At 33.0% G+C, this 27297-nt stretch overlaps 6 protein-coding genes across 13 annotated transcripts in view; 2 read left to right on the plus strand and 4 right to left on the minus strand.

Annotated features, from left to right (window-relative positions):
* The first annotated feature begins 1933 nt into the window (after nt 1–1933).
* On the plus strand, nt 1934–4582 carry LOC149490411 (neuroguidin). Its single transcript, XM_089703927.1, has 2 exons — nt 1934–2211; nt 2655–4582. Exons 1-2 carry the CDS (start codon nt 2203–2205, stop codon nt 3531–3533), a joined length of 888 nt encoding a protein of 295 aa, XP_089560053.1. The 5' UTR covers nt 1934–2202; the 3' UTR covers nt 3534–4582.
* Nucleotides 4583–4869: 287 nt separating this feature from the next.
* On the minus strand, nt 4870–6794 carry LOC149490412 (uncharacterized). Its single transcript, XM_089703939.1, has 3 exons — nt 6350–6794; nt 5435–5564; nt 4870–5323 (listed from the first exon to the last, which is right to left on the minus strand). Exons 1-3 carry the CDS (start codon nt 6646–6648, stop codon nt 5123–5125), a joined length of 630 nt encoding a protein of 209 aa, XP_089560065.1. The 5' UTR covers nt 6649–6794; the 3' UTR covers nt 4870–5122.
* A 913-nt stretch (nt 6795–7707) lies between these two features.
* On the minus strand, nt 7708–11838 carry LOC149490413 (uncharacterized). Of its 2 annotated transcripts, XM_089704230.1 has the most exons (8): nt 10613–11838; nt 10421–10479; nt 10168–10320; nt 9792–10022; nt 9583–9696; nt 8545–9511; nt 8243–8458; nt 7708–8017 (listed from the first exon to the last, which is right to left on the minus strand). In XM_089704230.1, exons 1-8 carry the CDS (start codon nt 10947–10949, stop codon nt 7734–7736), a joined length of 2361 nt encoding a protein of 786 aa, XP_089560356.1. In that variant the 5' UTR covers nt 10950–11838; the 3' UTR covers nt 7708–7733. The 2 variants fall into 2 exon arrangements, with proteins under 2 accessions (XP_089560356.1, XP_089560351.1); XM_089704225.1 differs by lacking the exon at nt 10168–10320.
* On the minus strand, nt 11839–12777 carry LOC149490414 (uncharacterized). The gene is made up of 3 exons (XM_089704492.1): nt 12608–12777; nt 12066–12246; nt 11839–11988 (listed from the first exon to the last, which is right to left on the minus strand). The coding sequence occupies exons 1-3, from the start codon at nt 12617–12619 to the stop codon at nt 11840–11842; spliced, it is 342 nt and encodes a 113-aa protein (XP_089560618.1). The 5' UTR covers nt 12620–12777; the 3' UTR covers nt 11839.
* Nucleotides 12778–12995: 218 nt separating this feature from the next.
* LOC149490415 (CDK5 and ABL1 enzyme substrate 2) lies at nt 12996–21229 on the minus strand. Of its 6 annotated transcripts, none has more exons than XM_089704319.1 (9): nt 20753–21229; nt 20579–20685; nt 20286–20436; nt 19945–20205; nt 19394–19429; nt 18283–18415; nt 17901–18094; nt 17360–17567; nt 12996–17091 (listed from the first exon to the last, which is right to left on the minus strand). In XM_089704319.1, the coding sequence occupies exons 1-9, from the start codon at nt 21094–21096 to the stop codon at nt 16951–16953; spliced, it is 1575 nt and encodes a 524-aa protein (XP_089560445.1). In that variant the 5' UTR covers nt 21097–21229; the 3' UTR covers nt 12996–16950. The 6 variants fall into 6 exon arrangements, with proteins under 6 accessions (XP_089560445.1, XP_089560418.1, XP_089560409.1 ...); XM_089704292.1 differs by having other exon boundaries at nt 20286–20469; XM_089704283.1 differs by having other exon boundaries at nt 18289–18415; nt 20286–20469; nt 20561–20685.
* A 783-nt stretch (nt 21230–22012) lies between these two features.
* Nucleotides 22013–27297, plus strand: part of mib1 (E3 ubiquitin-protein ligase mind bomb 1) — a 133597-nt gene continuing 128312 nt past the window's right edge. The window contains exons 1-10 of one of the 2 annotated variants that reach the window (XM_089704095.1): nt 22013–22234; nt 22345–22540; nt 22760–22956; nt 23149–23316; nt 23556–23663; nt 23984–24169; nt 24581–24736; nt 25103–25259; nt 26010–26182; nt 26545–26814. In XM_089704095.1, the coding sequence (XP_089560221.1) occupies nt 22124–22234; nt 22345–22540; nt 22760–22956; nt 23149–23316; nt 23556–23663; nt 23984–24169; nt 24581–24736; nt 25103–25259; nt 26010–26182; nt 26545–26814 (1722 nt within the window). In that variant the 5' untranslated portion in view covers nt 22013–22123. The remainder of the gene's footprint in view (nt 22235–22344; nt 22541–22759; nt 22957–23148; nt 23317–23555; nt 23664–23983; nt 24170–24580; nt 24737–25102; nt 25260–26009; nt 26183–26544; nt 26815–27297) is intronic. The other variant, XM_089704100.1, reaches the window with a different exon arrangement.

Raw genomic sequence — 27297 nt, forward strand, 5'->3', positions numbered from 1 at the left:
ATTCCTTTATCTTTCTTTATCTTTTTGCACGAATACGTGCACTTTCTGAACACACAGGAAGGCATTTTCGACAATTTTAATGTACCTATCGGAACATGCGATCACTGGGACCGTCACAATCTGACTGATTTTTGACTGATTGCATTGGTCCCAAATAGGACCAATTCACGGAATCAGTTTTGGTGCGTTGATGACGTATCTACCTCTTGTTTCTATATATAATATCATTGTTTACAAGCACCACACCCTTCCTAATAAACGTTAGTCGTAGTTGTACATTGAGTTGTGCAGTGTGCTTGCTTATTTTTGTATAGCTAATTTTTTAGCGTCTATCGTTACTTCGGAGCAAATCTTAATTATTAAAATATAGTTTATCTTATGAAATCTATACCTATTGTTTTTGTTGTTTTAATTGAATTTATCGATTAACTTCATCCATTTGTTAAGTACATACTACTTATTATCAGCAGTGGCGGGGCAAGACCTAAATTTGATGTGGGCAAGACAGATTTCGCGAGGCCCTGTTCTAACTTCTATGGCGATCTGGAGACGGATTTTATAAAATAATAAAAACAAACAAAACAATTAACACTGCCAAGTTTTTATTGCGTTATGGCTGGTTCACACTTTGATTAGTGCGAGTGCAGGTGATGAGTAGTACTACGTGTGGACAGCGACTGTTTAGTGCGAGTGTTTAGTAGGCTGTGTAGTAAAGTGAATAGAAGCGTATTCTATTTTTTTGCGAGTGGACTGCGAGTAGCCACGTCCCGCGCGCCCTCCCTTCCCCCTCACTCGCAGTGTGCCTGCCTAAACACGTCTGGACAGGAGTGTTTAGTGTTTAGTGTTTAGCGTTTAGCGTGGTGTGTAGCGTCGCGAATTTCACCATTGTCCTGCACTCGCACTAATCACCTGCACTCGCAGTTGAATTGGACACTACTCGCACTACACACCTGCACTCGCACTAATCACCTGCACTCGCACTAATCAAAGTGTGAACCAGCCATTAAGTTTTGACTTCTTCCTAGTAAAGAAAGTAAACAAATAAAACCACGGATTCCCCGCACTCTGGTTGGTTTTTTTTTTATTTTTATTAAGGCATTGGGTCGGTCTGCGGCAAATGTTGCCAGACTAAGAAAACATGTTTCACAAAAAAATTGATTTATATATTTTTTTTTATTTTATTCTCGCTTTAAAAAATTTGGAGACCCCTTGTACCACGAGGCCGTAGGCGGTGGCCCACGTCGCCCACGCCTTACGTCGCCTCTTTTAGTATGTATATGTATCACTAGCACTTCCACGTGGTTTTCCCTGCAATGCTCGGTCTTAGCGTTGATATACCTACAGCTTTCCTCGGTCAATGTGTTTATCTGCCTATTTATTATATTATCTAGGTACTATATTCTCCTACTGAAAGAAATTTTCAAATCGGACTCGTAGTTCCTGAGATAAAGGCTTCACACAAACAAAAAAATCCTTCAGTTTTATAATAACATTAATAAGTAATTATGTACTAGATTACCACCCAGGTTTTCAAAGAAAAACTCGCAAAGTTCCTTTTCCTGTGGGAATGCGTCTGCGTCTTCAGCTACCTACATAACAAATTGCATTCTAATCGATTCAGTAGTATTTGCACGATAGAGTAAGTACCTAAAAATCCCTCCATCCTCACAACTTTCGCATTTATAATATTAGTAGGATTAGTATTAGTTATATAGTTATGTAACTTCTGGTAGTTCACTGTATTTTAGCTCCCGAAAACGAATATGAATGCAAAAAAATATAAGTAATATGAAATGATATTCTTCATATAAATAATAATATTATAATTCTAAATGGGTTTATAAAAATTTGAGTTTTTGCCAAATATCTTATTTTTTCTATATGGCAGGAATATATTAATTACTCTTTCAGAAAGTAGTAACACTCAAACATTAGATGTCAATTATGTCAGCCTCTGCCCTCTTTCATCTTTGTCAGTGCATCAATAAAATGTGAATAAATCTCTAAGTTTTACTTTTTTTAGTTTGATTTATTGTGCAATGAGAGAGCATTTCAACTAGTTTTTATTTCTAGAAAATGACAAAAGAATTATAGTTAAGTGTACATAACAATTAAAAAGAGATTGCAAGTGTTTGTGATTCGGAAAACAAATGTTCTGGGGTTATAAAGTATAGGTTAATTAGCTTCCAATAAACAAGCATCATGGTTCAGGTATATTCTATTAATTATTTAGATTATAAATATAGGATATATGTTGAACTCACCATAAATCTTAAAAATTATTGTGTTATATCGGCTTAACTTTTAACGTAGGCTTAAGTTTTTTTATTTCATTTATAAAGACACACCATAGTAAAAAAAAAACATTTAAGCCTAGAAACATAATTATGATTAAACACTGCACATTAATTTCAACAGGTGATACTTACATGTTTAGATTAATGTGCTCTAATATAAAACGAAGTATATTTCATTGAAAGTAGAAGAATTTATACCAAAATGTGAATCAAATCTTTAATGGTATAAACTTTACTGTTTCAATATACATACATTATAATATACAGTGCAGGATTTTGACTATATATTTCTCTGTTAAGCCTTGTACATAATAAATTTTCATTTTTTGGTCTAATAAAATCTTTTCTATTACTCAGGCTACAGATGAAATGGAGCTTCCTGATCTGCCACAAGCATTAAATTTGTTAAAAGAAATGAATATGAATATACAACAAGTATCTCAGCTCGTGGACAATATGTTGATCCGTGTGAAAAGTGGTGAAATGACAACTGATAAAGGATTGAGCTTTTTAGAAATGAAGTATCAAATGTTACTAAGTTATTTAATAAATTTAACTTACATTGTGCTAAGAAAATGTTCAGGAGAAAAAATTGAATCTGATCCTTCAATTGATAGACTTGTAGAAATTAGAACGGTACTTGAAAAGATACGTCCCATAGATTCTAAGTTAAAGTATCAAATAGATAAACTTGTGAAAACAGCTGTTGTTGGTGCAACTTCAGAGGAGGATCCACAGTCCTACCATGCTAATCCGGCTAATCTAATAAGCAAGGTTGATAACAGTGAAGATGAATCCAGTGAAATGTCTGATGATGCTGAAAAACCCAAAGATAATAAATCAAATGTGTACGTTCCTCCAAAACTGGCTGCAGTACACTATGAAGAAAATATTCCAAGGAAAGACAACGAAAAGAATAAAGAGAGAGCTAGAAAGCAATTCCTTAATTCAAGTGTTATGAGAGAACTTCGAGAAGAATACTCTGAGGCACCAACGGAAGTCACAACAGGGAACTATGTCAAGCACTCAATTTCTAAACAGGAACAAGAAAAGACTGAGTATGAAGAGAATTATCTAACACGCTTACCAGTTACAAAAGCTGAGAAGAATCGTAGGAAAAAGCTAACTACAGTTGGTATGCTTGCTGATGAAATAACTGGAAGTCGTAGCATTTCCCGAAAACACAAACTCAAAACTAAAAAAGGCAAAGGATTCAAAAGAAGGAAAACACATTAACCATGAACCCTTCTAAATTTTATAAATAAGTAACATCATACCCACTCAATGTTTTTCATATTATGTAATTTTAAATTTAATTTATAAGTTTGAGCCCTCATTTTTTAGTTTTAAGTATGGATAGCTTTTTACTTTTAAGACTTATAGGGGTTAATCAATTCATTTGAGCATTAAAATTTATATTTTTATAACTTTTTATAAACATAAATATAAATTCTGTTAGGGAATGTGTCAAAGTAAACTAGCATATCCAGTTAATTCTTCAGTTTATTAAGTAGAGTTATAAAAAACACTTTTTGGTTATTTTTTTATAACATAAGAATAGAATAAAGTACCTAAATAGATAACAAAAACATTTAGAACATGTATTTCTGTCTCCCACACAAGCCTATTGCTGTTGTAAATGTCAAATATAAATAATATAAAGTTTCATTAAGAAATAGAATACAGGGTACTGAATGAGATACTTTATTTGCTAGATTCATTGCACAACTTTTTTTATAACTATAATACAATGTTAAATAGTTTACATATTTTATACACATAGCAAGATTTATTATTAAATTCATATTGTGATTTATCTTGCCTTGCCCAGTGTGAGTGGAAATCATGGTTGTTACTAAATGTAAAGTGGAATGTATTTGTGTGAATGATTACTATGGGAAATAACTAAAATGTTTATCACATATAAGGGTTGGTGTGTTTGATTATATTGATGTTTATATGAAAGATTGGGCACTGGAACAAGGCCTACACCTTTTTGTCATGTTTACAAATAAGCTTATTATATTGCCTCCTCTCATTTATTTGCAAAAGCTGTGGCTTTTAGATGGCATTGAAGCATATGACAAAATGAATTATTGTTATAATTTTTGCCCCATTATTTTAATTACTTATTGTCTTTAGTTTTATGTGTTTTGTTTGAAAAAGCTGTTTTATTTTTATTAATAAGCGTAAACTGGGATATAACTACATCCACTGTATAAAAATTATTATATCTTCTATAACTGCTGTGCAAAAGTCCTTCAATGATACTAATGAATGCCATTGGCACCTTGGCACCACCATTTGTTATAATATAATAATTAGAGCTTGTTTTATCAATAAGGTTAATAAAAATATATACTGACTATGGGATATGTAATATACTTATTACACAAAAAATTATGTATGTTTGATGAATTATTTGCAGATTAGTTGAGGGCTTAAGTAAATTGAAAGATAATAATATGGCCTTTACTTGCTTTCTTATAAGAGGCCCTAAAATCGATATCTCAAGATAAACCCATTTCCTTAAGTGTTTATTATCAATGTTTCGTTATTATGGTAATCAACAAAGGATAAAATATTAATTTGATGTTTAAGCGTATTTATTTTAACAAAAATAATTATCCACATCTACTTCACACTTGTTTTGGTTTAAGTTGTAGCCTATTAGTAACCTTTTGTTTATTGTATTTTTTAACTTTTTGAGTTTTAATTTTGTTTAGTTAATGTTTAACTTTTTTTTCGTTTGTATGAATCGATTGTGAATCTAAATGTAATAAATAATTTTGGATACACATTATTTTATTTATCGCTGAAATCAACTACAGTTTAGGAAAGTCTTGAAGGCAGGTAGCTGGATTAAAAGATTGGTATCGAAATAGTCGCATTTCTCGTATATGCCCTATAGGAGTATGGGTGTCCAGACACTGGTAGTCACCTCTGGGCGGAGCTGTACCGTGGTTATGGGTTAGATCGGAGCGGATAACTCTATTCATTAACCATATTGGAGACGCCATTGTTAACTGAAAATTAACGTGAATTAACCGAAAATTGCTAAGTTCTAGAAGATGGAAATTAAATTTAAATAATAAAGCATGAAATAGAAAAGCAAATTAAAATATAGTGAGGTATACCGGTTTTGTCACTCCTGGATATGGACTCCTATAGTCGTCTTGTTGAGTAGTGAGATAATCCATAACACCAAAATCATAAGGTAGTTGGGGCAAATCAGCTTTCTTCATTAACTTATTTCTACCAGGTGTGCTATAGAAATAGAGAAATGTACAGATTATTTACTGAACTTATGACTGGCCCGCGATATTGGTGTTTTATCATACCTAAGTTTAAAAAATTCGAGGGTGCTTTTCCACCAGAGCTGTGCTATGCGACGTTGCTGTGGATGCGTTTGATATCCAACGACCACCAAGTACCAACCATCCATTTACGCGCATAGCATTGATGGGAACGGGTTCAACTAAGATACGTTTTTTATATGGAAGGATGTGTGCTAATGGGTATAGCTATGTGCAAAGCGCTTACTATCGAAACATCGCATAGCTCAAGCATCTTCCTCTCGCAGCTGCTTTGTTGCGACGCATCTTCATAGCATATCTTACTCGCAACGCTTCATACCTCAGCATCACTGGAAACGGTTACTTTAAACATAGTTTCACATTATAACTATTACATTTTCGTAGCACAGCTGCATAGCACATCTCTGGTGGAAAAGCATCCTAAAAAAGCACTGGCCCCAGACCAATCTAGTAATGGTGACCGGGTTGTCCTTTGGGAGCAAGCCAAGGACCCGTGGGCGCTCCATTTTAACGAAACACACAAATTTAAAACGAAACTGATTCATTCAAATACAAAATAAATAAGTGAACCTATGCATGTACAATATTAGCAAGGACATTATGGTCATCGTTTTGTACACGTAACATCGAGCGTGGTCACAGTCAGACCGTTATAAAGTCCGTTATAATTTCCGTATAAATATGTACGCTATCTTTCATTAAATTTAGAAATTAGATAGTTTATAATTTACTTACTCTGTACAAGGATAAGATGTAAAGTTAACAAGTGGTTTAAAAGCGTAAATTGGGTCAGTTTTTGTAAATACTTGTTCAAGCATACTTCGTGTTTCTGTTTTTCCAATACCCTGATCTTGATTTCCCCAACGTGTATAAGTGCTGATGTGGTTGCTTAAGTAATCGCGATACACATAATTATCTTTCTTTTCCGCGTGTATCTCATAATCCCAATTCTCGACTTTAGTTTTAGGTCCATAGGTATTTTTAGAAAATAAAATTTGTTGGGGCTTTTTGGCCATAGGATTTTTTGTTCTCATTTTGATTTATTTATATATCGGTCGTAAATTATTAAGTATACTAATAAATATTCTACGAAATAGTAATTAATGAAACCTGTTAAATTACAAGGTGACAAAAAACTTACAAGCCCCATTTACTGAAAATATGTCTTTTAATTTTAATTATTGTCTATGTACAATTATTATTGTATAGACACAGAATACATAATAGTAGCTAAATGGTATAGAGTACCTGTTGTAGTACCTGTGTATATAGTACTCACGTACCATACCAGTGTACCCACAAGTGTACCTATTTATCGAAATATGTAGGTATTAAAAATTATGCGGACGTGCAGATGAATAATTAGCTACTTCCAAAATATTATATATTTTATGATATTCCCGTAAAGAGTAAATAATCAGTACAGAGTACAGAGTAAATAATCCAAGCAACTAAGTATTTTATTTTCTACTCCTTAGAGTTCCTATTCAGTAGTATCTAAGCTATCCGACTATCTACCAGTATTGGGTATCTGTGGGGTACCTACGTCCTATACGTTGGATGCTCGGCCATATGCATAGCTCCCACTGAGGGTAGAGCAGAACGTTCTAATGATCTAAGTATTACCTTCCTATGTTAGTTCAATCAAACAATAAGTACAACTAACTTTTGCGCGTAGAGCAACAGCTCCACCCGCTCTACCTTAGATCACGAACATCTAAATCTTATTGGGTGTTTCATTAAAAATAATTGCATAGCTTTTAGCATTAAAAATAATGGCAAAGCACCAGTTTTGTGAGATATCAAATTGCCATTGCTTTGCAAGCTATCGAAGTGAATTAGGTAAAGGTAAAGTAAAAGTAAAGATCTATGAAATATTTGGGTTCATATACATAATACATATATACAACCACTATACCATATAATCCATATTCAACCACTTTTATTATGTCCCCACAAAGTCGTTTTCAGTTACTTGGAAGTAAGTAATTAATAGATTGTCCAGTGAATCAAACAGGTATGCCGTAGCCCGTATGATACAGATTCGATGTCTTTTGTCTTGGGAGCGTACTTGTCGAGTAAAAGAAACAACATTTTAATAATTTAAAAACGAATTTATTTACTTTATTTTGGTATTGTTTTCATCAGGTGTAATATTCGAAGATCGCTCTCGATTATTTATCTCTTCCTCACTCAAGCGAATGCTTTCTTCAACACATGCAATGAATACTTCGAAAAATTCAAAGAAAGTCAGCTCTATATTTAGAGTCATTATTTTATCCTTTTCTATGATTTGAGGAAAGATAAGGGAGAAGTATGATATTACAGTCTTACTGGAAAGATTGCTGATGTTAAACAATTTTAAGTCAGTCATTTCGAAATAATCATCTATCTCTTGATTATCTGAAATTAAAAAAAAAAAATAATTAGGTATATTACTAATAGGTATATAACTTAAATACACAATTTAAAAAAAAACATCACGCCTATCAATCATTATTTAAAAATATTAAATGTGAATAAGAAATAAATCATAACGTTGGGAGATATAACGTTTTAAATGCATACTAGTTTTACCTAATCCTTTACCTATAATACCTATATCGCACATTTCATGAAATTAGTTACCTGCAATAAAAGTTATTTCATCACCAAAAACAAAAGCATTTCGCCCGAGTAAAACTTCTTCTTCCTTTAAAACTGGTTGTGGAATATCTGTGTAATGTGGTGGTCGTCGCATACCACATAGAAAGTCTCTTACAGTGCAAGGCTCTCCTAAATATCTATATAAATTATATACTCCTTTAAGCGGTACGAATGATCCATATCCACTTGTTAAACGACCTATAATCATTATTTTAAATGACCAGTAAGTTTAAACCGTAATTATGTGAACTAAATGTGAGGAAGTCAGAATTATTAATAGGTACCTTTTTTACGGCCAACTCCTGGTAAAACGTCATTTTCCATAAAAACTCTAAATGCTCCGGCTAAAATAGTATCAGGCTTTTTTTCAGGCAATTGATGTTTAGCGTAAAGCTTATTAGCTATCGAAATGAGGCAGTGTAGAAATTGCCAAAAGTATATTTTTTCAAATGGATTGTGTGGTGATCTTGCTAACCATTCGGGGTTAGCATGGAACATTCTATCTATTTCTACAAGAGTAAGTCCTTTCTCGTGAATGTTACAATCATAATATAATTGCCATAAATATAAACGTATAAGAATTGGCGTGTGGTGTATTTCTTCATCGTTACAAATAGTTGCATATTGGTAATATATACGTTTCAGTTGTATTTCATAACACTGTAGAGATTTTCGCAAGGAATTTTCTTCAAACTTTAGAAAATCAACAAAATTAAAATTATCACATTCAGTTTGTCGGTCATTTTTCTGAACTGAAGTGTAATCTACTGTTTTGTTGTTTTCCAAATATTCATTTATAATAGCATCTCTTGTTTCTTGGTCCTTAACAAGATTTTTAATGGCTTGTTCAATGTGATAAAATAATCCAATATATTGATCACAAATATCAAATTGATAGGGTTCTGGAGATTGGGTCCTTTTATAATCCATGGATAAATTATTGCATTCATTGTTATCAGATAGTGGTCCAAAGTTATCATCAATAAACAAATTTTTATGCTGAAGTATTAATCCACTATTCGTTATAAATTTCCCCGCACCGTGTTTATTATTATTCTTAAACTCTCCCTTATAATATGACCCTAAACCGAAACCTAGGTTTAAGGCACCATATCCATGACGTCGACCTCTCTCCCAATTGCCTCTATAAGCAATAATGGAAGGCAATGACATGGAATTGTTAAAATAAGAATCCCAAATATAAATTCCATATCCAGACATTACACCATTTTTCCATTCACCCCTGTAAAACTATAAAGACAATTTTAAAACGAATCTCAAATCTAATAATCAAGTCAAATAGCTTTCCAATTTCCACTAACATCGTGATTTGGCCATATCATCAATCCTTTTCCATCTCTTACGTAATAATCCCAATCGCCTTTATAGCCACTCAAAGCACAATATTCACGGGACCCAAAACCATGCCGTACATTCTGAATTCAAAATTTATAACCTACTTATTAATTTTAAAATTTATAACCTACTAATAAATAATTGATTTGTTTAAAATTTTTAAAGAAAAACTAACGTGGACCCATTCTCCGGTATAGGAATTTTTAAAAGTTCCGGAAAAATATATTGCTCCGAGACCGTGCTTAGTTCCACAGTGCCAGCCTCCTGAGTACGAAAGTTGTTTACGGGAATCGACGTAGAGGCCTCTACCGTGACGAATGTTTCCAACAAAATCACCTTCATACCATGTATCATCTTTCCACTGAATGATACCTTTACCATTTATTTCGTTATCTTTGAATTGACCCTATAAAAAATAGAGAAGTACGTTTACATATTGTACGTTGGTATTATTGGTACGTATCTACATATAAAAACTAAAAAATATGAATTCAAGTGAGATATTCGAATAAGATAGGTAGAGCAAAGTAGTAAGGTGTATTCTTATCTACTAAATAAACTGTTCCATCAGCCCACTGGAAACGCCCTTCCCCATGCATACACTTCATAGATATATCGCCTTCATAAATATTTCCATTGCGGAACCGTATGATGGCTCTTTCATCTGGAGATGCCCACCAACATTGTTGGATTGACAAATCAGTCTAAACAGTTAAAAAATAAATTAGCAGCACCATATTCACAGAACATATAGTATCATTGTTAGCAGATTCGTTAGTCTATGTTACTTTATAAGTGACCTACCTGTGCATTGTCGTAGAACTCCATTTTCGATTGACTTTTCTTATTTTTACTTGATTTAACTGTAAAGTTTATACATTTTATGATGCAAGTGACTACATTAGATATTGATTAAAAAAAATAATACGTTTATACTATTTTTCTATATTTACTCCAAGAGTAGCTCAAACTAAAAAGACTTTATGGGTCCTATACCTATTGACTTTTTCTTCTTGCTTCCAAAAGTCAACTCGCTAGCTGTCCGTGGAAAATCAGTAGGAACTTCCTCGACTTTCCTGGTTTCTATAACTTCCCAAGAATCCACTATGTGATCAAGCATTGATTCAAATAACATAGTGACGAGCTCTTTTTGAACCGAGCCCTTCTGTCGGGCTTCTATAGAAGCTCCAGAATCGCTTACGAGACGCACAGTGGATGGTCCGCGAGCAGTTGAAAATGCTTCGTAATCGATTTTTTCATCTTTATTGTGTTTACCAAGTATTAAAGAGCTCTCGCGTCTTGTAATGGTCCGTTGGGAATCAACGTAGTACATATTTTATATTGCTTTAAATCAATTTGAACTCGATTAATGTCTTGATTAAAATAAAATATGTTAAATGATTACATGTCAAATTGACAAAGTACCAAAAACTTTGTTATCTGCATAGTTATAAAAGGAGTAAGTAGTATATGTACGTTTTGGTATACCTACTTATTATCTACTCTCAGTAGTTACTATTGTTTTCTAAATAAATAATATAAAGTTAGCCTCTACGTTGTCAAGGAATGACAACTTATACAGTTATGTACAACAGAAAAATTTTCATCATAGTCTGTCCAGCGACCAGCACTTTACGTGAGTCGGAAAATTGACTGCCACTCATATACACAAAATACCTACCTATTCCAAGAGTGTTCTTATTAAGCCTAAGTATTTTTCTGGTATACTGTATTGGATAAGAACACAGAATACAGAATTGAACTTTTTATCTACAGTTTTACTACCTAACTCTCAATGACCTAATGTTCGTAGGTACCTTCAAGAAAATGTTTCCAATATTTTAAAGAAAACATGCAATATGTATTCTCATGACGAATAAAAAAACAAATACCTACTAGGTAGTAGGTACAACACCGTAATGTTCTATATTTATTAATACTGTTTGAAATCTGCTTCATAAATATTAATTACAAATTTTCACATGCGTGCATTTTTCTTTTCACCCATCGCATGATAGGCGTTCTAGATTCAAACCACTTCAATCTTGTATCACTTTTAAGCTTGTATCGATTAGATCGATGGAAATAAATGAGACAAATTTAAGCAGATAAGAAAATTTTATCCAGATTCCATTTTAGGCGTGAAAACGGCATTATGCTATAATGCATAGCGTTAATTGGTAATCCTATAACTAACCGGTATAGAATTGAAACGAACATAATTTATTTGTCATAATTTTGTATTTTCACAAGAAATTTAATCTTTCTCTTCAATTTCCGTTCAGAATGTAAATTATGATAGTAAGGTCTTCTAGATGCACTCTGCATTAAATCAGAAGTATGTGTTAAACCCTCGTTTAACACAGAACGACCTATTGAAAAAATTGCAGTTTATTATACGCACTTAAAAATAAAATCTACTAAAACAAGTGATTCTGAAAATTTTAACCCCATTTCCAAAATTTCCAAGGCCAATATTTCCACGGTGACGAAGGACTGTCTTGATGCCCGTCATTTGTCGTGCCACTGAAACTTTCTACGGGTATTCTCTGTAGAGATTGACTTTCACCACCTGTTTCTCCTCTTAAGCATGAAGTCAGACATCCCATCACAGTGCAGATTAACAGAGTCTAAAATCAATAAAAGAATATAAAAATCTAAGATAAAAATCGTCAAATCTATTTGGTACAATTTTCTTGTAAGCAAATAATGAAACACAATTAACTAAATAATATGATAAACTTGTATCGAAATTGTTTATATCAAATGAACGGATTTGCTATTTCTTAAACATATTTCAAGGGAAATCTATATGCATGTTTAATTTTTAATTCAAGGACCAATGGCTAGATTTTGCGATCACTGATTTTAGATTTGTCCCCATTTCTGCATGAAATAGCAGAAATGTTCATCAGGACGATCGGAGTTACCCATTTTAGATTTTAGAACATGAGTACCTAGTAAATAAAAAAACGTAGGTAGGTACATTACCTTAGAGTCCATTACGTTTTTCGAACAACGAATAATTGTCAATAAAATGTTAAAATCTTTAAACTGTGTAAACTGTAAACCATATAATGTATTATTTAATTTACACAGTATTAGCGATTACTTAAGAACGGTTAAGTCATACGTTTGCTGTACAACTAGGCTTATTATGACTGAAGTAACTAGCATATTGTGCTAAATCCAAATTACCCAGGAATGTAGTATCAAAACTAGTTTACTTGTAACTGTCTGGTACAGTTTTTATGTAATATTATGAAATTATAGAATTTTAAGTAAACGCTTCAATAGGATTGCGGTCAATCTACATTATGGCAAGGAAATTGGTAAAAAAAAACATTATTTTGAAAAAATATTTATTAAGTAACTATATACATACATAGCTCATTTAAACTTTGGATTAATAACAAGAGAACATTTGTTTTCTATGTTACAGTATAACACTGGTCAACAATGATTTTGTTGCCCTGGATGTGAAAGTGGTTTCCAATAATTTAATGCATATTATATATAAAACTATTAATGGTTTTGGTAGATTGGCTCTAGTTTTTTTTTAATCCTAATTTTCTTATTAGACTCTAAAACGCAGCATGAAATAGATGATATATTTTTTTTAACATCATTTATTTATTACAAAGTTTTACTTATTGTTTTATTTTAGTATTTAATTAATTCAAATGGATATAAACATAGAGAAAAATCATTAAAACTTATGAAATAGTACAAGGAAATAGATTTTATAAGCTTCTCTTCTTAGTTAATTTTGGGACAATAGTTTTGTTATGGACCATCAGTAATCTGCCATCATGTGACGATCCCATATACCCTGATACCTTTATTCCATAATTTTTACTTCTTTTTCGATGCGTTCTTCCTGTTTCTCACAGAAATTTCGCAGATTTACTGGATATCTATCCAGGAGACTGTGGAGAAAGTGTAGCTTTATGTTCGTATTTGCTCATAAAACAATGAAGTTTTTTAACAACTGTTGTGCAATTTCTTTATAATTTGGTGTTTTAAATTTACCTTAAATAACCAATACTATATCTTTCCATAATTTACATTCAGCATCAGTTATAAAATTTTGTTAAATTTTCATCTTTTATCAATTTTCGACACGCCCGTCCTGCAGGGCCGCCTTTTATTCTTCTTATACTTCTAGATTCCCTCAAAGGCCTAAATTCTCATATTTATTAATTATTCCTAATGAATTTGCTTTGTCTAATTCTATTAATAAAAACATCAAGGGAATTTCGTATACCTATCCACTTTGCTGACCAAGTGCTACTGGGTTTCTTCAACTCAATACAAACCGAACATTGTTGTTCATAAAAATGATTTTTTTACAGAAACCATTTATTATTCTGATATTCTACAGTCAGTTTTATAGAAAAGGGTTATGTCTGAGCGAATAAATGTGCAGAAAACGTAATTCACCAAAAAAAATAAACACTTGTTAGTAACCCGTATTCTGAAGGGCCGTAAGAAATTGTAATATATGAAAATCCAAATTAAAAAAAAACTAGAGCCAATTAAATAATTTTAATGATTACATCTGCAAACTGGGTACTTGAAATATATAAATCTGTAGAAATATCCAGGGCAACAAAAAAAAATTGTTTTTTTGTTGAGCTGTGTAATACAATATGAATGAATAATTTCTTAACTTTAACATTGGGATAAAAAATTTAAAACAACACTATTACAACTTGTAATAGTGTTGTTTTTAAATTTTAACACAAATTACATATTATTGTTAACATGAAACAATATTTTTTTATTTTAGTTAGAGGTGACCCGTGATTGCGTGTAAGGGTTCTCGTAAATGTTTTTTGGAAGTTAACAAGAATGCACTGTTTATAAGAAAGACGTTATTTCATAGTCATAAATAAGAATTAAAAACAATATCTCTTCTACTTACTCTATCAATATTTTGAATCCAAGGAACTCTTCTTTTGTTCCGCTTATCACCGATCACAGACTTGAATAATAATAATTATCCCAATGAACTTTAGATAATGCAGAGAAAATACATAATAAATTCTGTCTTAGTGTCTACAATTTATATAAACGTGGAGTAGGGTATGTTACAGAGGTACATAATGTAATAATACTTGGATCTTGGATCGTATTTAACATATCAACTGCTAAGTAATTAAATAAGAACAAATAATGGCAAGAAACTTAAAAAATAAATAACAATAGGATTGTATAAATAAATAATAAAAAAAAAACATTATCTTCTTCTTACTCGTATCCTAGTTGGTTTTAATAAACTCAAACAAAGAAAGAACCATCTCAATGAGAGTTAAAAGTTACAGTTAGTACCTAAAATTATACTCAAGTACCATTTCTTAGAACCCTTGTCCATAGATACACCTAAAACACACCTGTATTTTTAAAACCCTTACAACAATGTTAACAATTTGACATTAAAGCATAACAATTCTGGGCACTTTTCTTATGATAATTTACGGTAGGAAATGCAGTTTGAGTTGGATAAATTTAAATTCAGTTGAAAAAAGGAGAAAATACTTAAATATGGACATCACTTCCACGGCGATGCTGATGGGAATGTTACTTACTCTGTCGCCTGAATAAATTTATTAATACATTAAGAGACAACAATATTATATTCTCGATTTTATACTTATTTACCAAAGCTGACTCATCACAGAACAACATTAAATGTAAGTATATATCATACTATAGACAATTATATGTATAATAATTCGTAGTTTGTAACGTATGGACTATAAATTATAATACAATAATTACGATTATAAATTTACATAAATTGTGCATATGATCATACTTTTCCTAAAAATACGTCTATAGATACATCATTGTGCATTTAACTCTGTACAGTTATTCACTACATGAATGATTTATCTATATTTTCATTTCTTATTCTTAACAATAGCACAAATTACATGTTAATAAAATACGTTACGTTAATAAACGTAAATAAAATCACACAATATTTTAGATACAAACATAAATCATACTCGTAGCATCAATACAATTAAGATTAGAGATAAAAGCAAAGCAATTAATCAAACGATAATCAATTAATTTAATAGGACAATATAATCTAATCAATAAAGTACAATAATTTAATACGTTAATTTTCTTTGGCCTCGTTTTTAGCTGAGCAAGATACTAGATATCTTAAAAAAGTATTTCATAATTACTAATTAGGTCTAGAAACGCACCTCGAGGTGTACTAGCGACTTACTATTTCCCTGTAAAGTTATCAGAAATATTTGTGAATATTAGCCGATGGGTCTTTCTAGTTCTCCATAATAGAATTCGGAATTATCTCCATTACTACATTAAAAGACATGTGAATTCAACATTATGCTACCTACTTACGTAAAATTTCGTTTAAAACTTTGAGACAAATTCTAATAGAAGTGGAACTAAATACAGGGTGTCCCAAAAAGTAGTGATGAACGGTTTTTTTTACGGGCCCTTGAAGTGGTGAACATACTGGGTAATTTTATCTTTCTTGGCATTTCTTTTTTTTTATTCCATTCAAAGATGTAACGATAGTAAATGTTACCATACTGAATTGGCCTATCTTTCAGCTTAGCACACAAAAAAAAATCAAGCAACTAGCGCAATAATTGACGTCACCATGAGTGAAAATATCATCGTACTCGGCGATAGGTGAAAAATTGAAAAAAACGTCATAACTCCGAAAATACAAAAAATTGCATAACATACATGGGGGTGATTCGGATAGCCCTCCAGGTCCTCTACCTCCCAGCTTCCGTTCATCACTACTTTTGGGACACCCTGTATATTTTACTATAGATAGATAGTGCTGCTACATTATTTGTAACTGGCTACACAATGACACTGTCTTAAAAATTACATATAACACTAAACATGTTAAACATGCTCAATCTAAAGAAGAAAATATCAATTAGTAATTGCTTCTCTATTATATTGATAAAAATCACACATCTTTTTGCTATAGAGCTCATAGAAAGACGCAATGATATTAAAAATAAAATGATGTAGATAGTTTACCAACAACAACATTTGATCTTCAGAAATGACACACTAACGCAGACATTAAACGTCAAAGTAACTATCGTGAGATGTATCATGTTTCCAATAATTAAAATAATTCTTTCTGGCATATCTGGCGTTTTGCTTGTTTTTGGAGATTCCCTAACCCAACTGTTATCTTCATATCTTCATCTATACTAATCATCTATATTCTATATCCAAGCGTTGGCCCGCAAGTTGTCTACAATACTGGCTCGCCTGCGGTGGCACGTGCGCAGACAGGGCTCGCAGGCCAGCCGGCGCCAAGGTCACGAGTCGTGCAACAGCCGCTGGTAGTGCGGGAACACCTCGTACGGGGGCACGTGGAGACCGAACTCGAGCGCCACTAGCACCGCAAACTCGAACTTCATTAGGTCTTTTCTGTTCACTCTGAATGTTGTTTCGATACGCTGGAATAAATAATGTTGAAATATTTTGGTTGTTTTTTTTTTTGTAAATGCCACTATTGATTTAAATGTGTAAGTACATTGTACCTATATCTTAAAAGGACACTCAATAATTCATGAACAAAGAGTGGATTAAGAAGTGATAATTTAAAGCAAGAATTTCAATATCGAATGCCAAAATTTATGAATATGTTTGTAATATTTTTTTATAACTTTTATTTTTACTATACTTATATTATATAAAGAAACTCTATAATTAATGTAAGCTTACCTCTATTAGCGCTTTGAGCATTTCACCCTTAACGTCGTTAAGTTTGGCCGACAACAACAAACAGGCGCCAGCGCACAATTTCCTATTGTCCTTATTTATTAGATTAGCTAATATCAACTTTTCGAAATAAACGTATGCTTGGGCGACGGAAAGCAAATCGATTCCACCACTGTCATGTTTCGCTATCTTTCTCATCTCTTTCTTGATGCTGCAAAATAAAAAAAACAGTTAACACAAAGTGAAAATAATATAGTTTCCTACTGTACAAACCCACTCTAGAATAAAATTAAATGACACGTTGAAAATGTATATCGATAACAGACAACAGTAAATTATTATTTACTGTTGTCTGTTATCGTATGTTTTGTAAATCACAATTTTTTTTATCTTTGTAGATAAAAAAAAATTGTGATTTACCCTCACAAAATTTGTCATGCTCAAAAAAAAGCAATCAAATGTATGTTTGGTCGGATAAAATGAATTGTTTAATGTTACTGTTATTTGTTATTCTTTATAAAATATTTAAAATACATCTAGGTACCTCCTCAATTTGCTAAGGGTCAACTTGATGTGCGGGAATTTTTCCCTGAATTTGTCATTTAGTTCTTTCTTCAAGTCCTGAGGTCTGACGTAATCAATTATTGACGTCATATAAGATGTGAACGTGAGCAGAGTCCTGTGCTTCCCCGCTATTAATTCAGGATCGTCAAGCACATTCGGACAGTAATGCACAGCCTGTAAAATCGAAATCTATCTTGATGATTGTATTTATTTTTATTCTATCGGCTTCAATAGCAGAATATGCGGAAATAAACGAAAAAGTATTTCCCAGAATATTAATAATTTATTTTTATTAAGTAACTAAGGTATAACTGGAAATCTAAGAGGAGATAAAAAGAATAAAAAGATACTTTTTCTTTTACTTTAACCTTTGCACTTCCATATTTTTGTGCTAAAAGTGCCTCTTCATCCCAATCGAAAGTTTTGTTTTCAATCGACGAATGTGGAGGAGATGACGCTATTGTGCTCCTTTGAGCCGATTCATAAGAAAAACACCTAAAATAATAAAACATGAATTTATTACAAAAAATAAGATGTAATTAAAAGAATATTGCCAAAAAATTTTGCAGTATTCCCTCACTTACAAGCGTGGCACTATTTCTAATCAATACTTAAAGTGCATGCAATAAGCTACTTAAAAATAACTAAACCGCAGAAAGGGGTGAAAAAATGACCATTTAAAAGTGCATGCAAAACAGCCATGCCACCAAGAGCCAGATAAAATAGTTAAGTGAAGAAATTGAAATGTTGCTCATTTGTTATATTATGTTTTTAATTTTTATAACCTTGCCTCAGTATTGTAAAAAAGTTGAATTGCAGATTTTTTTTAATTTTTTCTAATGTGCGTAGCTTGCGCAGTGCGTCATAATAAAATGAATTGTAAAAAGTAAATAGGGAAATAAAAATACCTTCATCAAATCTAACAAGTCATTTGGACTTGACTAAGAATAAAATGAGAATACCCATATTCATATCATATGATAATTACTGTGATATTTTAGTTGATTTTTGTTTTATTGGTTACTTGTAATGAAAATAAATAAAACTACAAAAATACATCGTTATTAGGGTAATTTAGTCTAGTTCTCAATAAAAGTGTTAAACCATAAAGAGAGCAGTAAAATCTTAACCAAAAATTTGTATATAAATATAAAATTATTCATTACTCATTAGCAAAAAAAAATTTAGGAATAATGATAACTGTGTCTGACTTTAATTTTTTTATTACACTCAATGATGAGCTAAAAATCGATTTTTGTAACAAAGCCCAAACAAAGATTGTTGAATGATCATATTGGTCAACAGCAAATGAGAATCTTATCTTAATTGTTAATGTTAATCAAATAATAAAACATATTAAACTATTTACATTATGCTATGATTTATGATACAATATTCCTACATTATTATTTACCCTAACTACCCATATTAAAATGAAAAGTGTGAATATTAGCATAATTTATTTGTTTTTACCATTGTTTATCCTTGTGCCTCGTCAATAACTTAGTCCTGAAATTTAAATATGATAGAAATGATATGAGATGGAATGTGACGGAGTCGAGACAATCAACAAACAAGTCAGATGTTCAAAAGTAAAACATAGAAAATATGAAGAATAGATTGCTATACTCTCTACTGAGTGATATTTATTAATATGCACTCACATTTTAAAGTTAATAATTTACTATTATCACAACATAGTAAAGAATATAACAAAAAATGCATTTCACATCAATATGTTCCAAAAATTAAGAATACACCAATGCATTATACTATCTTAAAACATATGTGTTGTGTTTGTAAAATATTTACCTCATTTTTGTTTAGTGAAAATTATATTTTAGAAATTATATACCAAACATCAATAATCTAAGACAGTAGAATGAATTTTATATTCAACCACATGTATATGAGAACATGAAAATGAATACAATATGCATGAATATGAAAAGATATACCAGGATAACATATAAACATTGACGTTATAGCATGCCCAATGATCTGGCAAATAAATTCAGTTTTACCTAGCTATTACATGAGGGTGCCGATTGAGTACTTTCCATGAGGCCTTATCAGTAAAATCGGCTTCATACATTTTCCTATACTGTTCCCTTGTGCATATTCTTGAAGGTACCAAGAGTTTGGAATATGATATATCTTGTCCATGTTCCTCACGTTCCAACCCTAGTAAGTCAAATGGATCCACACCATTGTCAGTTATAGCAGAAAGTGGTCTTGGGCCAGATGTATTTCTTCGTCTGACTCCATCTTTCCTCAAGTCAGATCTGTAATAAAAATTATTGTTTAAATTGCATTACACACATTAAATGGCTGAGAAGTTGATATAAATAATTAAAAAAAATACCTAGCACATCTAGTAGTCTTTGAATAAGGTATTGTGCTGAATATAGCACATGGAACTCCTTGTGAAGGTGTAAATGCAAGTCTTTCGTCTTTAAATGATACTCCCTTGGACCCACGAAACAGCTTGAACTCCTTGGTATAAGTTTGATTTTCTGGAATACAAGTGCTACTGGTTCTAAGACGACCTAAAATAATAAACAATAATAAAAGAATATTATTGTAAATTATTTTGATTTGCAGTTAAATTTTTGAATGATTAATAAAACATATATTTACACTGTATAAAAATGTTACCAAAATTCAAACTTTCTGCACTACTTTTCTCTTCTTGTGTGCAAGTTTTCCGGATGCGAAGTGATGGGTGCCTATCCTTATACAACTCAGCATTTCCAGAAGAACACCTATAAATAAAACATTGTTACCTATGTTACAATATTTAAGGCCTATCCACTCATTAACATCACATACCTTTCTCTAAACGAATTATTACAAGCATTCTTTACGGGGGTCATGTGTGCGAACTCTGAATCTGAATTCAATGAATGGTTATCACTTCCCATTCTATGCAAAGGGCTGCATTGCGGCATTTTGGTCCCACTGCGGATTTTGTGGCGCGTAACATCTTTTTCATTATGATTCGCAACATTCTTTACCTTAGAAGCAGAATCACATTTATCAGTTTTAGACGACTTGTCTAACATCTGGCAGAGCTCAGTATCCTTAAATGAGCCATCGAGGGAAATGTTAGAAAGAAAAGTAACAGCAGCTAATCGTCTTCTAGCTTTTTCGTACTTATTTCTGTTATGAGACATTTTTTAATTTAGCTTTTATGTTTATTTGAACAAATTTAAATTATAGTATGAACTATTTTTAATTAATCATTGCGAAAAAATGTAACAATCATAGAATTATGAACTGATTACAATAACTTGAAGGTCGCAACAAAAAATCAAAATGATTATTGTCTGGACTCTGGAACGTCAAAATCAGATGTCTAATGTCAATATACTTCAAAATACCACAATCCTACAAAGCCTACAAATAATGCCTCCAAAAATGTTGTAGATTTCACAGAATACCTAATAATGGAAGACCTGTAGGAAGACCACAGGGACCACAGGGAAGACCATAGAAATCTAAATAACAAGACAGGGAAGACCTAATCTATACCAATCATAAAATTGGATTGTCTGTTTGTAATATTAAAATAACCATTTAATACTAAAAGGATATATTATACTATTTGTTCCGGCTTATCTCTGGAACGGCTTAAACTACTTTGAAGGGACTTTTCCTGATATAGGGCTACGTTTTATTTTGATTTTTCAAAAGGATAAGGAACATGATTACATGAGGATTCAAAGGAAAAACGTTTACGCGGATGAAAGTGTGGGATGCACGTTAGACTGTATGATGAATGAAATATATCGGTATATTTCCAATAACTAATTCATCATGAATCATCATAGGCTGTTTTCCAATTACAGAGCATAATGCGACTCAGTGGCGCACAATGCCGAATTATGCTGAGTTGGAACATTCAACGTTAAGCATTATGCCGCATAATGCGCTCTAGTGCTGTAATTGGAAAACACGGGTAATGTGCAACATTATTGTTCTAAACATTCTCCCTCTGTGGTACATAAATAAGTAAAAATAAAAAAATGTTATCTATGAAATTTAAATGTCATCTGTCAAACAATTGTAATGTCAAATTGTAACGTCAGTTTTAGTTTACAAATGCCAAATGCCAATGCTAATTCTCAATATTGTGTATACGATTAAAGTTTGCTTTTATGTCGTTTGCCTAAATATTATTATATTAGTCATTTCCTGAAAATGGAATCAAATGTGGCAGGAGCTACAACATCGTCAAGAGCGACTAGATTTATGATGGAAGGGGTAGGAGCTCGTGTAATACGAGGACCTGATTGGAAATGGGGCAAACAGGTAGAGTATATTTTTTAGTTATTTCTATGATATTTTATCATTATATTTTTTAAAGTATGCAATGAACATTTAGATCCTTAATATTTCCTCTAAAATTTCGTTTTTTTTAGGATGGAGGTGAAGGACACGTAGGCACGGTACGCAATTTTGAATCTCCGGAAGAAGTGGTAGTAGTTTGGGATAATGGAACCGCTGCAAACTATCGATGTTCAGGAGCATACGACCTGCGTATTCTGGACAGTGCACCCACAGGGGTAAAACACGACGGTACCATGTGTGATACATGCCGCCAACAACCTATATTTGGTAAATGTTATTTTATTTCAAATAAGATTTTCTCCAATAGTTGGATATTTATTCCAGTTATATAATTTGTATTTTAAAGTTAATTTAAAATGTTGCCTATAAATCATTACTACATTACAGTAATAATTATATGATAAATATATTACATGTGTAAAATTTTGGAATGCTATGTGTTATCCTTTGTTTTTTTTTTTAATTAATTTAATTTGAATTTTATAGGTATTCGCTGGAAATGTGCAGAGTGTAGTAATTATGATTTATGCTCAGTCTGTTACCATGGAGATAAGCACAATTTGAGGCATAGATTCTATAGAATAAGTGCACCAGGAACAGAGAGATGTCTTGTAGAACCAAGGAGAAAAAGTAAAAAGCAAGCTGTTAGAGGAATATTTCCTGGAGCTAGAGTTGTTAGAGGGGTGAGATTTTACATCTTTATAATTGATGTGCATTATTGTGTTCTTAAATTTTAATGGCAAGGATATATTGAATAATAATGATTAGTAACATATTTGTTTGCTTACATTTCAAACAATGGTCCACAAGCAATATTCTCTTCACTTTTATTAGTGAAGTACCAATGAAATTAATAAGTAAATTTTTTGTATAAGGTTGATTGGCAATGGGAAGACCAGGATGGTGGAAATGGCAGGCGTGGAAAAGTAAATGAAGTGCAGGACTGGTCTGCAGCCAGCCCTCGCTCAGCTGCTTATGTAATATGGGATAATGGAGCTAAGAATCTTTATAGAGTTGGATTTGAAGGCATGGCAGATTTAAAAGTATGTATTCATTTGTAAGCGTATGTTATATTTGTAATATTTATATTTTTTATGCCATTTTTTGGAAAAGTTCTATGTTTCACAGGGGCCTTATTTTATTGTGTTTAAGAAATGTTATCATTTCAATGTCCATAATTCTGTAAAGAAGAGTAACTTGGAAAGTGAAAGTAAAATTATTTAAATTCAATACTCAGCATTTTTAATCAACATTATTTAACATTTCGTGTTTTCGTTTATAGGTAGTGAATGATGTAAAAGGTCAAAATGTTTATAAAGAGCATCTGCCTCTATTGGGGGAGCTTGGACCTGGTAGCACAGGGCCCCATGGCTTGCAAATTGGAGATCAGGTAAGTTATTACATTAACCTTTACTAAAGTAAGTCAATTCCTTTCCCATTGCTATATTAATAAAAATATCTATAGAACTTTTAACTATGTATTTTTTTAAATAAAAACTTAATGATAGGAAGCTCCTCCTTCTCTTAATTAATCACTCTACCCAATAAATAGACTTCACTAATGGCCATATGATATGGGTAGTGAAAGCTAATTAAAGCTAAAAAAAAACAATTAAATAATGGCATTTACACTGACAATACTTCATAATAATTTAACATACAATGTATGTATCAAATCATATAATAAAACAATAATTTCTCTCATTAAAGGTCAACATAAACCTCGACTTGGAGATAGTACAGTCGCTACAGCTAGGCCATGGAGGGTGGATAGATGCAATGTTCGAATGTCTGAGCACAACGGGCACTGTTGTGGGTATTGATGAGGATCATGATATTGTGGTTACTTATCCAAGTGGCCATCGGTGGACGTTCAATCCTGCTGTGTTGACAAAGGTAATTTAACATTTTCCGTAATTTTTGTGTATTAATAAGTCAGATGTGAATTGTGAATTAACATGCTTGTAAATTAATGATGCACAGTTGACAGTGGTTAAAGAATTAAATGAACAAATTGCACAAACAACACATCACTGTAGATGACACAGTAGATTGAATGACATAAAAAATTATATTCATAAAATTTTTGAAGACGTCCAACTTAAATTTCTATATAATAAAAATGAATCGCTCAATGTATAGCTAAAGCGACGAATTTGGTATACATACATGTTTTAATCTTTTTTTTTTTCAATAATGTGTTACTGTAATATTTCACTAGCCCAAATATTAAAAATGTTACATATATGACAATTACTGTTAATTTACTTTAACATCACAACTCCTGTAAATAAAAAATGTTCACAGGTGTGCAGTGCAAATATGAGCGCTTCAACGTCCGGCGGCGCTACTTCTGGCAGTAGTGTGTTTGCAGTCGGCGATATTGTTCAAGTCTGTTCTGATAAAGAACGAGTGAAAGCATTGCAACGGGGCCATGGGGAATGGGCGGAAACTATGGCGCCTGTGAGTTGACATTTTTCTTAGGGAATAAGAAATTTGTTTAGGGAATATTTTCGTTTTAATGACAAATGGTAGAAAAAATGAACGCGCGTCTTTTTTTACCTTACAATATTTTATCGATGGAACGCGATCTTTGTTGAATTTAATATTAAGTTTTTATAGTAGGAATAGACAATGTTTAGGAATGAGAAAGTTTTAAAGTTTCGAAATAAAATCGTGGGTGGTTGAGAGGCTAGGTGATTTCCCGGTATGGCAAAAAATGATATCGAAATAATGGTCGAATTTTTTCTGTTCATTTAACAAATGGAAAAATGTATATTTTGAACTAAAATTATCGAATTATACCTTAATGTCAACAATTCTTTACAGACCCTTGGTAAAATAGGCCGCGTGCAACAGATATATCACGACAACGACCTTAAAGTGGAAGTCTGTAATATGACCTGGACATATAATCCGAATGCAGTTACTAAGCTTGTTTCATCTGATGGCAGCCTTCCGTATTACTCCCCTGGTGAGTTCAGTGGTGAGAAAAAACAATCTTTTACATATTATTTTATAAGTATAATAATACTATTTGTAACCGACTGGCAAAATCAAGTTTTTCTATAGCACATGTTTATTCTGATGTATTATGTGATATTAATATAAAGTTACACCCAAACCCGTACAGTAGTTTTTTAGTGAAAGAGTTACAATATACATTATACATCCATTCTTACATACTTTCGAATTAATATTAGTAAGATTAGATCGATGCTTGTTCCAACTGACCAGTAATAAAAAAGTTGCTTTCTTTTTTGTATCAATCAATTTTTACACGCTTTATATTAGCTTCACCTGTATGTTTGTATGTTTGTAACCGACTTCTTTGGGCGCGATTTTGACCCACTTTAAACGGCCAGATTTCGTTCAAACTTTGTAGATTTATTGAGGACCGATGACAATACACTAATTTGATAAAATTTTCTATTTTTTAGTTCGGTTTTCTATAAAAAGCGTGTTTTTTTAGTTTTATTAAACTATTATTATTTGAGTTATATCGCATTATTATAATATACTAGCTTTCCACCCGCTGCTTCGCCCGCTTTGTCTAAAACCTAATAAATTATATACTCAAACCTTCCTCTTGAATCACTCTATTTATTACAAAAAACCGCATCAAAATCCGTTGCGTAGTTTTAAAGATTTAAGCATACATAGGGACATAGGGACAGAAAAAGCGACTTTGTTTTATACTATGTAGTGATAATAAATCAATTGTGTTTATCAACAGGTGAGCGTCTATCCGTGCTGCTGAAGCGGCTGTTCGAGTCGCACGGCAGCGCGAACGAGGAGCTCGTGAAGGCGGCGGCCAACGGCGACGCGGCGCGCTGCGCGGACATACTGGCGCGGGCCGACGCGCAGCCCGACGTCAACGGCGTGTACGCGGGGCACACCGCGCTGCAGGTACACTGGTGTCATCAGTATTATTAGTTAGAATGACTGGATAACTCATACGTGGTTAAAGGATAATTTCCATGGTAATGAAAATCACATGTACTTATTTTCAACTTTATATTTAATAAAACTATCCTGATGCGACGTGTAAAGACAAAAACCGATACCTGAATATATTATAAATTGGAACGCCTAGATCAAATTTAAATGGGACACGCAAGCCGTTCAAATAAAAAATAATTGAAAGTTGCAAGTTGCAAAAAATACCCAAAAAATGCAGTCAAAATCAGAACATTTGCTTTTCAAATCAGTTAAAAACTAAACAAATGCAAAAGTGTCGCATTACAATATTAGTGCATGTTTGTGTGCAGGCGGCGGCGCAGAACGGGCACGTGGACGTGATCCAGCGGCTGGTGGAGGCGGGCGCGGAGGCGGACGCGGAGGACCGCGACGGGGACCGCGCCGTGCACCACGCGGCGTTCGGCGACGAGCCCGCCGCCCTGCGCGCGCTGGCCGCCGCCGGCGCCGACCTCAACGCGCGCAACCGCCGCCGCCAGACGCCGCTGCACATCGCCGTCAACAAGGGGCACCTGGGCGTCGTGCGCACGCTGCTGCAGCTGGCCGTGCATCCCAGCCTGCAGGTCAGTACACAGCACACAGCAACAAGGGGCACCTGGGCGTCGTGCGCACGCTGCTGCAGCTGGCCGTGCATCCCAGCCTGCAGGTCAGTACACAGCACACAGCAACAAGGGGCACCTGGGCGTCGTGCGCACGCTGCTGCAGCTGGCCGTGCATCCCAGCCTGCAGGTCAGTACACAGCACACAGCAACAAGGGGCACCTGGGCGTCGTGCGCACGCTGCTGCAGCTGGCCGTGCATCCCAGCCTGCAGGTCAGTACATATACAGGGTGTCTCACTATCGGTTTACTAGCATTTATATTTTACACTACACTATTTTGTTTTACTTACACTATTTTGTCTATGAAAACAATCTTAACGATAGCTCACGTGCGGATGGCAAAGTTGGGCGGGTTGCTGGTTAGGGGTTTACACATATATTTAAGAATTCATCTGTCTGAGAAAAAAATGCGTCTGGATTGTTATAAGTATTTTTTACGTAATCAG

This window comes from Colias philodice, chromosome 2 (assembly GCF_061535455.1).
Source record: "Colias philodice isolate Cphi_HAF_F1 chromosome 2, ilColPhil1 Martin Lab GWU primary, whole genome shotgun sequence".
NCBI lineage: Eukaryota > Metazoa > Arthropoda > Insecta > Lepidoptera > Pieridae > Colias > Colias philodice.